At 47.1% G+C, this 15,309-nt stretch overlaps 2 protein-coding genes and 1 long non-coding RNA gene across 3 annotated transcripts; 2 read left to right on the top strand and 1 right to left on the bottom strand.

The window, feature by feature from the left end:
* Positions 1–1,013: 1,013 nt before the first annotated feature.
* Positions 1,014–4,808, top strand: LOC113021824 (achaete-scute homolog 5-like). Its single transcript, XM_080301103.1, has one exon. The coding sequence runs from the start codon at positions 1,014–1,016 to the stop codon at positions 1,560–1,562; it is 549 nt and encodes a 182-aa protein (XP_080157229.1). The 3' UTR covers positions 1,563–4,808.
* Positions 4,809–7,268: 2,460 nt separating this feature from the next.
* Positions 7,269–8,790, top strand: LOC145428638 (uncharacterized). Its single transcript, XR_013908941.1, has 2 exons — positions 7,269–8,351; positions 8,482–8,790. It is a non-coding gene; the product is annotated as an uncharacterized LOC145428638 (long non-coding RNA).
* Positions 8,791–9,293: 503 nt separating this feature from the next.
* ppp1r15b (protein phosphatase 1, regulatory subunit 15B) lies at positions 9,294–14,527 on the bottom strand. The gene is made up of 2 exons (XM_026166587.2): positions 12,444–14,527; positions 9,294–10,232 (listed from the first exon to the last, which is right to left on the bottom strand). The coding sequence occupies exons 1-2, from the start codon at positions 13,872–13,874 to the stop codon at positions 9,978–9,980; spliced, it is 1,686 nt and encodes a 561-aa protein (XP_026022372.1). The 5' UTR covers positions 13,875–14,527; the 3' UTR covers positions 9,294–9,977.
* Between the last annotated feature and the right edge of the window lie 782 nt (positions 14,528–15,309).

The raw sequence follows: 15,309 nt of genomic DNA, 5'->3' as shown, positions 1-15,309 counted from the left end.
AGTCATACAAATACCTTATACTCAGGCTTTGATCATCAGCTCAAGTTCAACGTGACCATGAAGTCCATCATAAAACAAGGTCAACACACAACAGATTTGTGTTAGATTTAGATGTTCTTCCCACAGAGCAGAACACAGATTTGAGTATCTAAGAATCTCCAGGTTCATGATTTAGTCTAAAAGTTATGAATGAGCACATCTGAAAGATCGATAAACTGCACACGTGGTGTTTTTATGTCCAAACTCCTCCTCATATCATATCTAATTTAATCCTGATGATCCAGAACGTCAGAAATATTTTTCCTTTCAGCCTCTGAGATCTGAGAAGTCCTCAGAAATCAGAACATGTGATTTTCATCCTTTTTTTCCCAAGACTTCCTATATATTGTTCAAAATATCAGGTTCAAATTTCTCATTATTAATTTTGACCAATCACAGTTCGACCCACACAGGTGAGTCAAAGAGGCCACACCCCTAATAATGCAAATTTTAAGCCATATTCCAGGTATGTTAGAAAACCATTCTTCCCCATACACTTGTATTATTTTCCTTTGACTCGTGATATTAACTCCAGAGGAATCGTTAAAGTCGTCTCCAGGATATAAAACGGTGTCATTAACATATAGTGAACTCTTCCTCTTATTTTTATTCTGTAACAAAAGTTTAATACGGCATGAAATCATCCATCAAGACCAAAACGGTTTTTGTTTCAGGCTGCAAACATGTTTGTTTCTGCTATAACGTTGGACATTTTAAAATGCAAGTCTATGGGGATTGACTCACTGCTGGACCCTCTGCTGGATGGTAGAGGAACTGCAGTGTCAGTCAGCAGGAAGATAACTCACCTGTGTGGCTTTTCAGGTTGGAAGATTCAGGATTAAAGCTGAATTTGTCTTTATGCGTCTCCCCAGATCTCTGCGTGCTGGTGATCGACTGTCTTTGAGGTGGTCTTTGAAGACTGTTGTTGATCCAGCTGGGAGTTCGGATCAGGTACTGCTCAGCCAGGTTGCACGATGAGCTCTGCCTTCTCTCCTTCGTTCATCGAACAACGATCTTCGAACCTGAGCTTCGGCGTGTCTCCGCCTGCTGGACTCTCTGAGGATCACAGCATCTCGCAGCACTCAGACTCTCTCTCCAACTCCGTCCCCTTCCTCCTCTACCCGTCCAGCATGGACCCTACCGGCCTTGGCCTCTACAGAGGTCCTCTGAGGGGCCCTGGCCCTGGGATCCTGCCCTATCTGACCCCCTTTCACCACCACGGACACTTCAGCGTCTACGAGTGTCCATTTGAGCCGGCATTCATCCAGAAACGAAATGAGCGGGAGCGTCAGAGGGTGAAGTGTGTCAACCAGGGTTACGCCAAGCTGAGAGACCACCTGCCAGGTCAGAGTGCCGACAAGCGCCTAAGCAAGGTGGAGACGCTGCGGGCCGCCATTAGGTACATCAAATATCTGCAGGGCCTAGTGGAGCTGGAGGACACCAGGCACAGTGGAGGGGTATCGCCCAGCACCTCGTCTCTGGGCCTAGACTGCAGCGCTGAGACGGAGACCTTCACCTGCTAAACAACCACCATAAGGTCACACTGAAGTACTCTTTCCACTGCCGGGTTCAGACTGCAGGACGCTTCTCGCATCAGCTGATTGAAGAGACAGATTACATGCCGCTGTTCTTCACCTGTGTGACGACATCAAGAAGGAGGAGCCAGGAGGAGAGTGGGAGTCACACAGCGTTACAGAGGCCTCCATCAGTCAGGTGGATGCCGTGCAGTCTGAACCTGGCATCGAGTTTATCAACAACCCTTTTGTTTGAAGGTGCAGCAGAAGCAGGAACGTGGTCACCACAATCTGTCCATCACCACCAGAACACGAGGAGCACGATTCGTTTCTCCCTTGAGTATCCCGCACACGTTATCCACATCGTTACCAAAACGGAGTCTGGCATCCATCCGTGTTCTGAACGAAGGCAGCAGGAAGTCTTCTTTGTGAAGATGTTCATCCACTGAACGCCTTATGGTCATGAGCGTTGTTGACCCGCCCCATCGTCACGTGACTTGCTAAGGGTCACATGGGTCCCAGTTTGAGCATGGAGGGAAAGGATTTGAGCCGGCATCATTTCACTGTATTGTGGATGGGTGAGAACTTTATGGTAACAGAGATGTGGATGCAGATGACCTTGGAAACATCATGCACTGTTTAATCAGAGTTTAAAACAACTTCATTTTTCTGACGTGGATAAAAAGCAAAGTGTAGATTTACAGGAGGAACATCGTAACAAAGTATAAGTACTACATTACAGTACTTCAAGGTGCAGCAGGAATACAATTTTCAGGTATCTCTACTTTGAATATTTATTTTTCTGACAACTTTTTACTTTTACTCCCCACGTTTTAGCAGAAATATCTGAACTTTTTATTGGTTAATCTGTCAAACAGGCTTGTTACGTTCAGTTAAAGACATCTGGAGGAAGTTTATTCTTCCAGATTCTTCCAGATTCCGAAACAATAGCGCTTAAAGACAACCCTTTTGGTGTATCGTATATGCATCAATTATATCGCTAAACTCAGAAGTTAAAGTGGGCCAGAATGATCCACAAGAGTGTTTATGGTGCAGACTTCAACTACTACAGAAGAGCAGCGAGCATAAAGGCAGTAATGTTTTTCAAGTGTCTGGTAATTTCACATGCAGCATTTCTAAGAGTTCAGCAAACACACAAACTCTTTGTGTGCAGCTTGTCACACAGTGAGTCTGCTAGCTAAAGGTCCAGACGCTGTATTTCCCATCATGAGAGAGAAGTTCACTCACAAATGAAGAAAAATGTAAGAAAGAGGAAAGGAGAAGAAGAGCGGTTAGATCAGGGGTGGGGAACTCCGGGTCTCGAGGGCCGGTGTCCTGCAGGTTTTAGATGTGTCCTTGATCCAACACAGCTGATTTAAATGGTTAAATGACCTCCTCAACATGTCTCGAAGTTCTCCAGAGGCCTGGGAATGAACTCATCAATTGTTTCAGGTGTGTTGACCCAGGGTGAGATCTAAAACCTGCAGGTTCCCCAGCCCTGGGTTAGATAGAAGTAAGGACGGGTGCAGAGCAGCTGTGAGGTTCATGGTCAGTCACAGATAGCACCCTCCGTCTCCGTCCCATCCAACACAGTGTAGTGAGGTATTGCCGACTTAGCCTCTATGCACTGTATCAGTGGTGGTAGCTCCTACATAGCAGAGGCATATGTTTGCTCACTATGAAGAGGTAATTCCTCCATCGCTTAGGTATGCTTTGCCTACGTTCTACCGCTCTCTGCACGACCCACACAGAGAGGGGTTTGGTAGTGCTGATGTAGCATGCTTGTTGGCAAGAGATTAGGACAACGTCATTTACCTCTGCTTCTCCAACGCTTTTTCTCGCTCTGTGACGCACACGGGAAGCTCTGAGTAGCTTGGAGATCATTTGAGGCGCACTTGATCATTTGAGGCGAGTAGTGTAACTGGATAGCGACTGGCAACTCTTCTGTTTTTTTGTCGATACCTCTGGGTTTAAGATGGACTCATGGCATGCACAATGCGAGATAGGATTGGTTAGCATGGGGGAGGTTCCAGCTAGGCACCCAAGCATACCTTAAAATATACATGATTCAAACCTGGCTTGGGAGTTGTTTCTTGCAATATGAGCGAGAAACAACTGCAGACTGGCTTAGATGTTGCCTCGATTAACAAGGTCTGCCTGAGGCTATTGTTAAGCTTTGGTCAAGACATTTCAATAGGAAAACTATACTCCTGCTATCTGATGCATCGCTAGTCAAAGAGGAAACCTCCAATGAAGCGCTGATAATCAACGTCGCACTGACATTTTGTCGATGAGAGCTCCATTAACGCTACTGGTTCCCTCTGTGTGTGCTACCGGGAGAGAGGTGTAGGCAAAGCGGCTCTAAGCAACATAGTAATCAAACACAAGCTACATAGTGTGTAACACCTGTGTCTGCCGTCATATACATCAGCAAAACGTCACTGTGCTGGGGTGTGAGGTGACATCGAGGGCAGCACATACTGACTAGCTGAAGTGCACGTGTGCAGGGTTGGAGTCAGCTGTGACGGCTCATCAGCTCACATGTTGTTGACCTGAGTCATGTAAATCACAACAGCGGTCTCCACAAGCTCCTTTATATCGTAAGGTAAAGACCCTAATACAGAGAAAGCCCAACAATCGCATGACCACCTATGACCAAGCACTTGGCGAAAGTGGGAAGGGAAAACGTCCCTTTGAACAGGAAGAAAAGTCCAGCAAGTCCATGAAGAGCAGCAGCAGCAGGTCAGCTGATCACAGCCTGAACAGAAATCCTGGTCCCCTTTTACCCACGCTGAGCCGCTACACCTGACCTTCCCCACCTGATCAATCGCAGTTGAACCCTTGACTGTACCTGTGTTCAGCTGTGGTGGCAGGGAAACACAAACAGGCCGAGTTTTAAAGTCTTTCTTCTTCGCTGTTTGTGTTCCACGTAACGAAGGTTCAAGCTGAGCGTCATTAGAATTAGAGCTGAAGTAAACTTTGTACTCTTGCGTAAGAATGTTGTTTTCAGAGCCTGTACTTCTTCCACTTTAGTTTAGTAGAGAACATGAACCATAGCATTTCTTCTTCTCTGTAGTGACAAACGTGTGGACTACTGCCACCTCTGGTTAAAGAAAGAATCTGTGGCATTTAAAAAAGCATCATCTGAACGGTTTACCATCCAGCCTTCTTCCTCTGAACCAGTTCAGGATGTTGTGGCCTGCCTGTCCCAGCTTCTCATATTGTGAATAAAGAAAGTCCAAGAATGTGTCAAAACATGGTAATGACTGATTACTGGTTAACTCTGACAATGTCGCCTAGGCTTAGATGAACCTAGGAACTGATTTTATTTGAATAATTTAGGTTACATAGGGGAGAGCAGTGTTACAGCCGGGGACAGGACGTAACAGATAATTACTTATAAAATATGTCTGTGAAGCTTCTTAGTCATCCAGGTCATCGTAGTCAAAGGAGCTTGCAAAGAAAAGTGTCTGGACTTCTTTAAGTTGCTTGAAGACGTTTCACCTCTCATCCGAGAAGCTTCTTCAGTTCTAAGGTCAAATGGTGGAGAGTCCTCAGGAGAGTTTTCTCCGAGCACGACATCCCAGTGTATTTCAGACCCAGCAACACAAAAACTCAGACAAAAACTGGTTCACCCGAAAGACAAAACGCCAAAACACAGACTCAACAATGTGGTGTATGCTGTACAGTGCAGCGAAGAATGCTCAGACCTCTACATTGGAGAGACCAAACAGCCACTTCACAAGCGCATGGCACAACACAGAAGAGCCACCTCCACAGGACAAGACTCAGCAGTCCATCTGCATCTTAAGGATAAAGGACACTCTTTCGAGGATGCCAATGTTCACATTTTGGACAGAGAGGACAGATGGTTTGAAAGAGGAGTGAAAGAAGCATCTATGTCCACTGTGAGCGACCATCTTTGAACAGAGGCGGGGTTTACGACACCAACTCTCTGCCATCTATAATCCAGTTTTGAGATCCTTCCCAGACGCCTTAACGCCCACTCACATCCTGGGCCATCTGACCTCAGGAATTCGCATGATAAGGTGGGGCCAGGTTTCATAATGAGCTCACCCGAAACTCTGGCTGATTGGGACCCACGCCCAGTTTCCCACCTTGGCTCAGGCGATTAGAGGATCATCAGGGGTCCTTTTGTCCCTCTGTGGGGGGAAACTCCCACTAGGTTTATATCTGGGACTCTCCACCATTTGACCTTAGAACTGAAGAAGCTTCTCGGATGAGAGGTGAAACGTCTTCAAGCAACTTAAAGAAGTCCAGACGCTTTTCTTTGCAAGCTCCTTTGACTACTTATAAAACAGTTTTTATCCCCCCTCAATAAAAGGTCAAGGTCAAATTTATTTATATAGCACATTTCAAACAGCCGATGCTGCACAAAGTGCTTAACAATATAAAAATGGTATTAAAAAGCAACAATGTAAAACAATAATAACAGTAAAAAACAATAAAAGGACAGTAAAAGAATTAAAACAATAACTAAACTAATTCAAATAAGACCAAAATGCTTGGGTCATAGCGTGTTAAAAGCCAGGGCATAGAAATGTGTCTTTAGTAAAGATTTAAATTGCTCAAGTGTTTGTGCAGATCTAATATTTAAGGGGAGACTATTTCAAAGTCTGGGACCTGCCACAGAGAAGGATCTATCACCACGGGATTTGAGGTTAGTCCGTGGGATGGACAACATTAGTAAAAGCCCATAAAACAGAGCAAAGGTACTAAAGTTACCTCTACTAGTAGAGATAATAAAACACAAGATCTAAAAATGGCAAGTTAACATTATTCCAAAAACAGTATCACTGAGAGGAATTTCCAAACAATAAATGCGCAGAGAAAAGTTTAAAAAAGGACGAAAGCAACAGCGCAGGCGCAGTGGTTAGTTACCCTGAATCCAAGATTCATTGAAGGCTGAGATTCAGCGACTGTTTGGGAGCAGCGAGTCCTCAGCTGAGCAGCAGTGCTTCCCTGATCATAGCAGCTCTCTCCTGATGACGCTCCCAGGTCTGCTCTGTCAGTGGCTCTAATGGCACAATGGTGGCACTACTCTGAAGGACACAGGCGTGTACAGTCACTGCCCGACATCACGCCAAAGGAAGACTTACGGGGCCGGCTTAATCTTAGTACCCTGACATCGCCAACTCGAGTTTGTCTACTCCAGTGCTCTCTTCTCTCGAGGTCTCCAAATCTCCTTAATTATTACATCTGGTGCACCACATCATGGCTGCTGACTGGCCTTCTGCAACCAACCTCCAGATGCAGACTGGGTCTCATGCCTGCTGTTGGGTTACTCAGTTAAGTCAATCAGCCAGTGTTGGGTAGGGAAACAATCTGGCAGAATATTCTCAAACATATAACCAAAGTAAAACTAAACCTTATACATTTGCACAATAAAACCAAACTTTAAAATGAATAAAACAGAATTTGTTAAAACACAATAAGAATAATTAAATATTATTTCATTATTATTAATTAATAATAATTACATTTTTCAATTCAGTGTTATTTATATAGCACTAAATCTCAACAACATTTGCCTCAATGATCAGCAGCATGCTCAGTGCTTTATATTGTAAGGTAAAGACCCAACAATCATATGACCCCCTATGAGCAAGCACTTTGGCGACAGTGGGAAGGAAAAACTCCCTTTTAACAGGAAGAAAACTCCAGCAGAACCAGGCTCAGGGAGGGGCGGGGCCATCTGCTGTGATTGGTTGGGGTGAGAGAAGGAAAACAGGATAAAGACATGCAACCATACATACTGTCACTACCCGATCCGTACCGGAAACCCGATCAGTACCCCGCATGCGCGAACGGTGTCTACTTTCAGTCGAAGCATTTTACGATAGTTACAGGTCAGAGTATCTGTTAAGACTTTAAAAATAACAAGTATCTCTTAAAATGTTTCCAATAATGAAGCAATTCAATATAATGAAGACAAAAACGAAAAATAAAAAGATAGGTACGGATCAGGACTCCCCGATCCATACCGCGCATGTGCAGGGGTTTTCTTCTTCTTCTGTTCGTTTAATGGCAGTTTACTCCCCAGTGTACGAGGACACCGCCACCTGCTGACTGAACGAATGAACCCTATTGTAAACTGAAGTAGCGTCATTACAAACGCGTGTTTAATTTGATTGATAGTCATGTGTTTATGCTTGTCTGTGTGGAGAGGATTGTTGTCACTGTCAGTTGTCAGTAAACACTTCATCTGGCTGATGAATCTTTACGTGACACATTACTAAGTCAGTATTATTAAGTCTGTAAATCGGCGCCATTCTTCTTATTTTACGGCGCTGTTGTTCAATCGGGGGACGCTCTCTGTTGGGGAGAAAAGCATGAATTTGTTTGTAAACGGATTATCCATTGTTTAAATGTCCGGGCAGTCGAAAAGGAGGCAGAGCTGTGGAGAAATGCTAGGAGCTAACTGGGTGCTAATCTTTTTGGCTGCTGTTACAACCAAATTTCCCCTTGTGGGACAATTAAAGGATTATTCTATTCTATTCTAACCGTGTCATTCAAATACATTTACTGTCGCAATGTTGGCAAAGAGAGGAAGTGACGTAAGATTTGCGCATGTGGGGTACCGATCGGGTTTCCGGTATGGATCGGGTAGTGACACATACCATATTTCTAAGATTTTCAGGGCCAAGTACAATAACCTCAGTTTGATCTGAATTAAGAACATTTTAGAACATTAGATGAGAAATGATGAAAGCTGTCGAGTACCTGCGTGTGTCTGGCTGCATCACCTGCATACATGCTGAGCTCTCACCTGAAGCTGTAAGCGTTCTCTCTTTGCTTTCAACTCGGACCAATAAAATCTGCAGTGTGTAAGAAGTGAAGTGTGTGTCTCTTTGAATTTCCCGACAATGATTCAACCCTTTACTGACACGTTTATTACCTCGGGCAGTTCAGCGAGCACGGTGTGGGACTTCCTGCTCCACCTATGACCCTGCAGACGCTGCTTGTGCTCCAGAAATCAGTGATTGACGCTACAGGTGGGCAGATCGAACCGAACGTCGACAGCATCAATGCCAACGCTGTTATCATCATAACTAGTGCAACAGGTTTCTATCCTGTTGAGTCCAGTATGTAGCCCACTGAGTGTTGATTATGTTTCAATGAACATTTCTGTGGTGCCTGTTCTATTTGCAGCCTGTAGCACATTAGACATAAGTCTACATTCAGCTCTTCAAAATAAAAGCTGAGAGGTGTGTTTTATTGTGTTCAGTCATTATTGTGGAAAGTAAACGTCACAGTGATTTAATGGTCAGTAAAATGTGTTCAGAATTTGCACTTTGATTACGATTCTTATCATGAATCAGGACACTCTGCTCTCCCCAACACAACAGTATCTGTACAGGTGTCTGTAATACTGATGCTGTGTACTCTGTATCAGACCAATGTCTCAGTATCACTAATAAATACCTGCGACCTGTCCCTGAGGGTGATTTAAAGGTCAGCCGCACAGGCCTACAGACAGATCACGACACCCAGCAACCACACAACTAAGTTTAAATGGTTTCCATTGCCTGCGATTGGTGTGAGGAAGACACCTGGGAGCTGATTGGTCCGTAGACCTGTGTGACATTTTCTAACAGAATCCACCCTGAACACAAATCAGGAAGCTTGTTGTTACCACCACCTGGAGGCTGCCAGTGGTACCGCAGCTGACAGCTGGGCAGGTGTGTGCAGGTGTGAGGAGAATGACAGGAGGCCGTGTGTGATCATTAAATATTGGATTTATTTAGATTGATATTTAGTCTGTGAGACGATCAATGGGCACGAGTCCTTGGCAAACACGCAGTTAGAAAAATAAAACGCTTCTCTCGCTAAAATGACGCCAAACAGTTCAGGCAGCGCTCTTCCTCATTGTCAGTCACAGAAACATCTGGAACATCTGCCACAGCGTCAATCTTTCTGACCGCTGAACGCTCTGAAGGGCGGGGCCTCGGCTCTGACGTGTCAGCTGTTTCTGTCCAGTCTGAATTACAAGGAGAGGGAGCAAGAGCGCCTCCGGCTGGACACGCAGGGTTAATACACAGTGATCAGGAAAACTCAGTATTGATTATCAGTGAGTCTGGGGGAGGTTTGCCCATGCGACAGGTGAACTCGCTCACACACAAACACACACAAACTCTTCTTCTTTGGTTTCAGAGTGAAAACACTGGAAACAGCTGGATGCCCAGCTGCTGCAGACGGGGACTTTTTATTGGTTAATCAGAGGCGGGAGCCTTCATCATCCTCACCCTCACAGCTCTGCACATTAACACTGACAGCGTTTCCAGACGTGGAGCGTCTGGACCTCTCTTCTTCTTTTGTGGTGCTCATGGGTTTGTGGTAGGAAGCAGGAAGCTGATGAGGCTCGGAGCTCAGAAACACTGAAGAACCCAGCGGCGTTCTTCCTCACAGTGGAGCTGGACTCTGCCTCGGGCCCGCCGCCAGAAAAACACCCTGAGGAGCATGCCTAATCGCGGCAAGCTGTTCGTACACGCGCCGGCGGTGCTGCGGCTGAAGGCAGTAAGCGATGCTCTCTTCCACCTCCTGGCAGCGCCGCAGGAAGCGGCAGCGATCTCGGGCAAGTTCCTCCCACGGGCCCCGCCGGTCCTCCTCCTCCCCACAGCTGGCAAAGAATTCCTCCACATCGTCACAGAAACGAACCTGATGGAAAAGAGAGGGAGAAAACGACATCAGCTCGGTAATACAAAGAAAGGTCAAAGGTCATCAGGTCACTGAAACTTCCAGGAACAAATCAGCTTTCAAACGACTCTGTCACTACCCGATCTGTACCGGAAACCCGATCGGTACCCCGCATGCGCAAATCTTACGTCACTTCCTCTCTTTGCCAACATTGCGACATTCAATATATTTGAATGGTACGGTTAGCGCCCAGTTAGCTCCTAGCATTTCTCCACAGCTCTGCCTTCTTTTCGACTGCCCGGGACATTTAAACAATGGATAATCGGTATACAAAGAAATTCATGCTTTTCTCCTCAACAGAGAGCGTCCCCCGATTGAGCAACAGCGCCGTAAAATAAGAAGAATGGCGCCTAATTACAGAGTTAATAATGCAGACTTTGTAATATCTCACGTGTAGATTCATCAGCCAGATTAAGTGTTTACTGACAATTGACAGTGATAGCGCACATCATCATCACTATTCCAACAATCCTCTCCTCACAGACAAGCATAAACACACTCGACTATCACTAAATCAGATTTAACACACGTTTGTAATGACGATAATTCAGTTTATAATAGGGTTTATTCGCTCGGTCAGCAGGTGGCAGTGTCCTCGTACACTGGGGAGTAAACTGTCATTAAACGAACAGAAGAAGAAGAAAACATCTGCACATGCGCGGTACGGATCGGGTAGACCCGATTTGTACGGTCAGACTTTACACATGCGCAGTAAGGATCGGAGAGTCCTGATCCGTAACTTTCTTTTTATTTTTCGTTTTTGTCTACATTGTACTGAAATGCTTCATTATTGCAAACATTTTAAGATATACTTGTTATTCTTAACATCTTAACAGATACTCTGACCCATAACTATCGTAAAACGCTACGACCGGAAGTAGAAACCTTTCACGCATGCGGGGTACCGATCGGGTTTCCGGTACGGATCGGGTAGTGACAGACTCGACTGTTTCACTCCCTACATCCTTACATCTGTATTGGGGATAAGTTGAAGCAGCAGGATCGTCGGGTTTGGTTAAATCTTTGGGTCCAAATCAAAGTGAGTTTGAAGGACGTTTGGAGGATCTGACTGAAGCTGAAATCTGATGGGAAACGTTATGACATTAGACGTCCTTCATTAAGGATAAGTCGTTCAACCATCATGGCGCTGTGTTTTTGGCTTTCAGGGGCGAAAAGAGCGTCTCTGAGTTCATGGCCCAGATGTGGGCTCACCATCACAGCTGTCCGGACAACCTGGTGGGAACTCTGGGTAAAGGCTGAACTGGGAGTTACTAATAAACTGGCCGTGTTTACAGAGTAAATAAAGCTCCGAGCTAATTACAGCTCACCGATCCAGTTTCTCCTCACGTCTCTCCAGGAAGCAAACAAACCCACAGGAGGCGGAGCTTCCTGCTGTCTGACTCATGTTTACTGTCAAACACTCCTCAGCTGCAGTTCCTCTGACGGCCAGCAGAGGCTCCAGCAGTGAGTCGGTGCCACAGACTCCCATGTTCAAATCAGCATGTTTACCCCAAAGTCGGTGACAGCAGTCAACTCAGTGTGCTTTACCTGGAAGGTAAATACCCACAAGAACACGCAAAGCCCAAGTATCAGACAACTGCCTCGGTGCAAGCACGCTGCAACAGTGGGAAGGAAAAACTCCCTTTTAACAGGAAGAAACATTCAGCAGAGCCACACAATGAATAACTTTTTAAAAATAGTTTTTAAATCCTAAATTAAGAGATTTATTAAATATTTTAGATTAAATAATTAAATATGTCACATAACCTGAGAATAAACACTGAAAGTCAGCAGGTTGAACAGCATCTGCTGTAATGAACATGGAAAAGCTACAGGTGTGTCGAGAGATCAGTATGCAGCGTGAAGATTTGATTTCTTCTGCTGGAAACTTTCAGCTCACTTTGAATAAACTTTATTTTCCACACCTTCTCTGTCTCACCTGTTCATGAGCTCCTGACGCAGAGCGAGCCGCAGTAACCTGAACCAAGAACAGACTGAAGCTTCACTTTCACTCTGACTGTTCCCAAAACCCCACAGGGCAGGTGTGTCTGCAGGTGTGTTCAGGTGTGACTAACAAAGACCCTTTGACTGTCCCTCAGGTGAGCCTCACCTGTACCTTAATCAGTGTTTTAACCACCTGACCCGCCCCAGCAGCACTGTCTCCCAACGCACCTTTTTCGTGGAGCTGCAGTTCCGGGCGGAGGCGTCACAGAAACCGCTGTCCATCCGGTCCTCTGCCTCCTCCTTCCTGTACTCGGGTGGAGACTCTTGGCGGAGGCGGCGGTAGGCGGAGTTCTCCCTGGCCCTCGCCGTGGCAGACTCACGGGTCCTGATGGGAGCCTGGAAGTTGAGTGGGTTGAAGGGGTCTGAGGAGGAGCTGAAGGAGTCCCACAGGCGGAGGCTCTCCTCATCAGCCTCGCTCGCAGACGGCGAGTCGTCCCATGTGTCAGGGCTGGAGGGAGGAGAGGAGGAGGGGGAAGACTGAGCAGAGGATGGTGGCGTGGAGACAGGGATGGCACGAGGTGCAGTGACACCCGTGTGCAGGCGGGCAGTGAAGTTTCGGGGGTCATAGGGGTCCTCGCTGTGGCACAGAGAGCGCCACAAACGCTCCACCTCTGATTCCGCCTCACTGTCATCATCCTCATCATCATCATTAGTGTCATCAGACATCTCAGAGGAGCCCTCGCTGTCAAAGCCATCATCATCATCATCATCAGAGGATGACTCCTCTGATTGGCTGTCCTCATCCTCGCTGCAAGGGCCACCCATGATGAAGTTGATAGTTTTGTTCTGGCACTGAGGGACGGCGAGCACCACCTCCTCCATCCCCTCAGTCTCCTGTGGTGGCGACGGCTCTGCTCTGGCGGACGTCACGCCGGACAGGTGCTCCTCCTCCAGGCTGGAGTACCCATGGTCCTGCTCGGGGGTCACAGGTAAGGCTGCGGCGATGGTGGCTCCTGAGCAGTTCTGTGGATCTCTGATGCTGAGCTGGCGGTCTGCCACAGCGTTCTGGACTGTGGGGGGGCTTCCATTGTTCACCAGCTGCTCTTTGTGGTCGCTGGCTCCAGCATTTTCTCCCAGCATCCCGCGGGACAGCTGCTCCCTCTCCGAGCACTCCTTGCCCCCCCAGAAGCTGTCCCACCATGGCCTGCTGGACCAGCTCTGCCCTCCCGGGGGTTTTACTTCCTGAGAACTGAGTAGCATGTGGCCCAGAACAGTCCGGAACGAAGACAGGTATCTGAATTGGGTCTGCTGGCAGAGGCTCAGGTCCACCTCTGCCCCATTCTGGAGCCCGATTTCCCGTAGCGAGTCCGCGGAGAGCCATGGCAGAGCCCCCACGCCTCGGGGCTCACACTGCAGGTAGGACAGGTGAGGAGGCCCGAGCTGCACGTCCTCCAGCGGGCTAAGAAATTCGCTCTCCTCGGTAACCAAGCTGCTTTTCAGAGTTCGGTTCCGGATTTTCTCCACCAGTGCCATCGCGGGCCTGGACAGCAAGCCGATCCACGAACTTTCCTGGCTGTCCAGTCCGGGCATGGAGGAGGAAGATGAGGGGGGGCGCCTCCCGCCCATTAAACGTCCTTCTTCACTCATATTTCTGAACATGTCCTCAGTTTAATGTGCGAACAACTTCAATACGAACAGGCTGTTAGCACGTTAGCTGCTAATCCAACAGCTCATCGCGCCTACTCCGCACACCACACACACCGGCTACAGCTGCGGGAGGATCCGAGGGCCGAGAGCCCGGCGCGGGCCGTGGTGCTCTGCTGACAGTGGTGCTTCTTTCTTGTGGAGAACTCTGTGCGGACGGAGGTGGAGAAACCCAAGTGCTGAGACACGAAGAGTACCGGGTGTGGAGACCAGCAACGGGCCATTCTGTCTGCGGCGGCGCTCCAGTTAGCTTAGCACGTTAGCTCAGCGCTAGCAGCTAGTTAGCCTGACGGTTAGTTCCCCGGAGGCGGAGACGGATTCAAATACTCGAACCAAAGCAGCACTTCACCGGGTTATAATCAGTCTGCGGTGCTCTCCGGACTCCTCCTGGCGTTAATACTGGTGCGGTCTCCGAATACAGAGCAGTTTCCACGGCCGCTTCGCTCCGTCCGTCCGCTGAGAGATTTCATCAGACAGCCCGGGGACCGTCGCCTATGACGCGAATCTCTATTTCCGGGAGGCCGCGGGCAGGGAGTGCAGGAGGAGGTGCTGTTCGCTCCTGCGTCTCCGTTACATAAACGAAACTTGGGCTCGAGTGTGCCACGTGTTTATCAGCGTGAAGCTCCCACGGTCAATTTATAGAAGCGGCTCAGACACTGGAGATGGTGAAAGGACCCAGTATGGATAGTAGCCCATAGTAACCGATGCCCATATTGGTATTAAATCGATACTTTGTTTCTATCCCCCGAGTTCAGTATGTAGCGCACTGAGTGTTTTAATGAACAAATGCGTCAAACATGCTGTGAAACATGTCTGAACCTTTCTGTGGTGCCTGTTTTATTTACAGCCACATTAGACAGGCACGTTTACATTCAGCTCTCCAAAATAAAAGATGAAAGCTGTGTTTTATTGTGCCAACTGTGGAAAGTAAAAGTCAGTCATCATCTAAGGAACATTTCAAAACTCAGACTAATGGTGAAAAAGGCTGAACTGGAGATGATTATGCATGCTTCTATTTCTTCCTGTCTTTTTACGTGTCTTAACCAATTAGCTTTAGATCTTCAGACTGTGCAGCGCGACTCTTAACAGGCAACAACAGAAGATCTCATATCACCATGCAACCTGCATGTGGCTAATAAAGCCTTTCATTCATGTGTTCAGAATTTGCCGATAGATGATGGTTCATCTCATGAATCAGGACACACTGCTCCCCATTCTATTCAGTTTTATTCATATAACGTTAAATCACAGCAGTCAACCAAAGGCACTTTATATTGTAAGATAAAAACCCTACAATAATCAGACGAACGCCTACGAGCCTACGACTTGGCAACAGTAGGAAGGAAAAATGTGATTTTTCCAAGCAGAAAACCTCCAGCAGAACCAGGCT

Source organism: Astatotilapia calliptera, chromosome 5 (genome assembly GCF_964374335.1).
Source record: "Astatotilapia calliptera chromosome 5, fAstCal68.1, whole genome shotgun sequence".
Lineage (NCBI taxonomy): Eukaryota > Metazoa > Chordata > Actinopteri > Cichliformes > Cichlidae > Astatotilapia > Astatotilapia calliptera.
The sequence above is the reverse complement of the archived record's forward strand: the minus strand, read 5'-3'. Positions and strand labels throughout refer to the sequence as shown.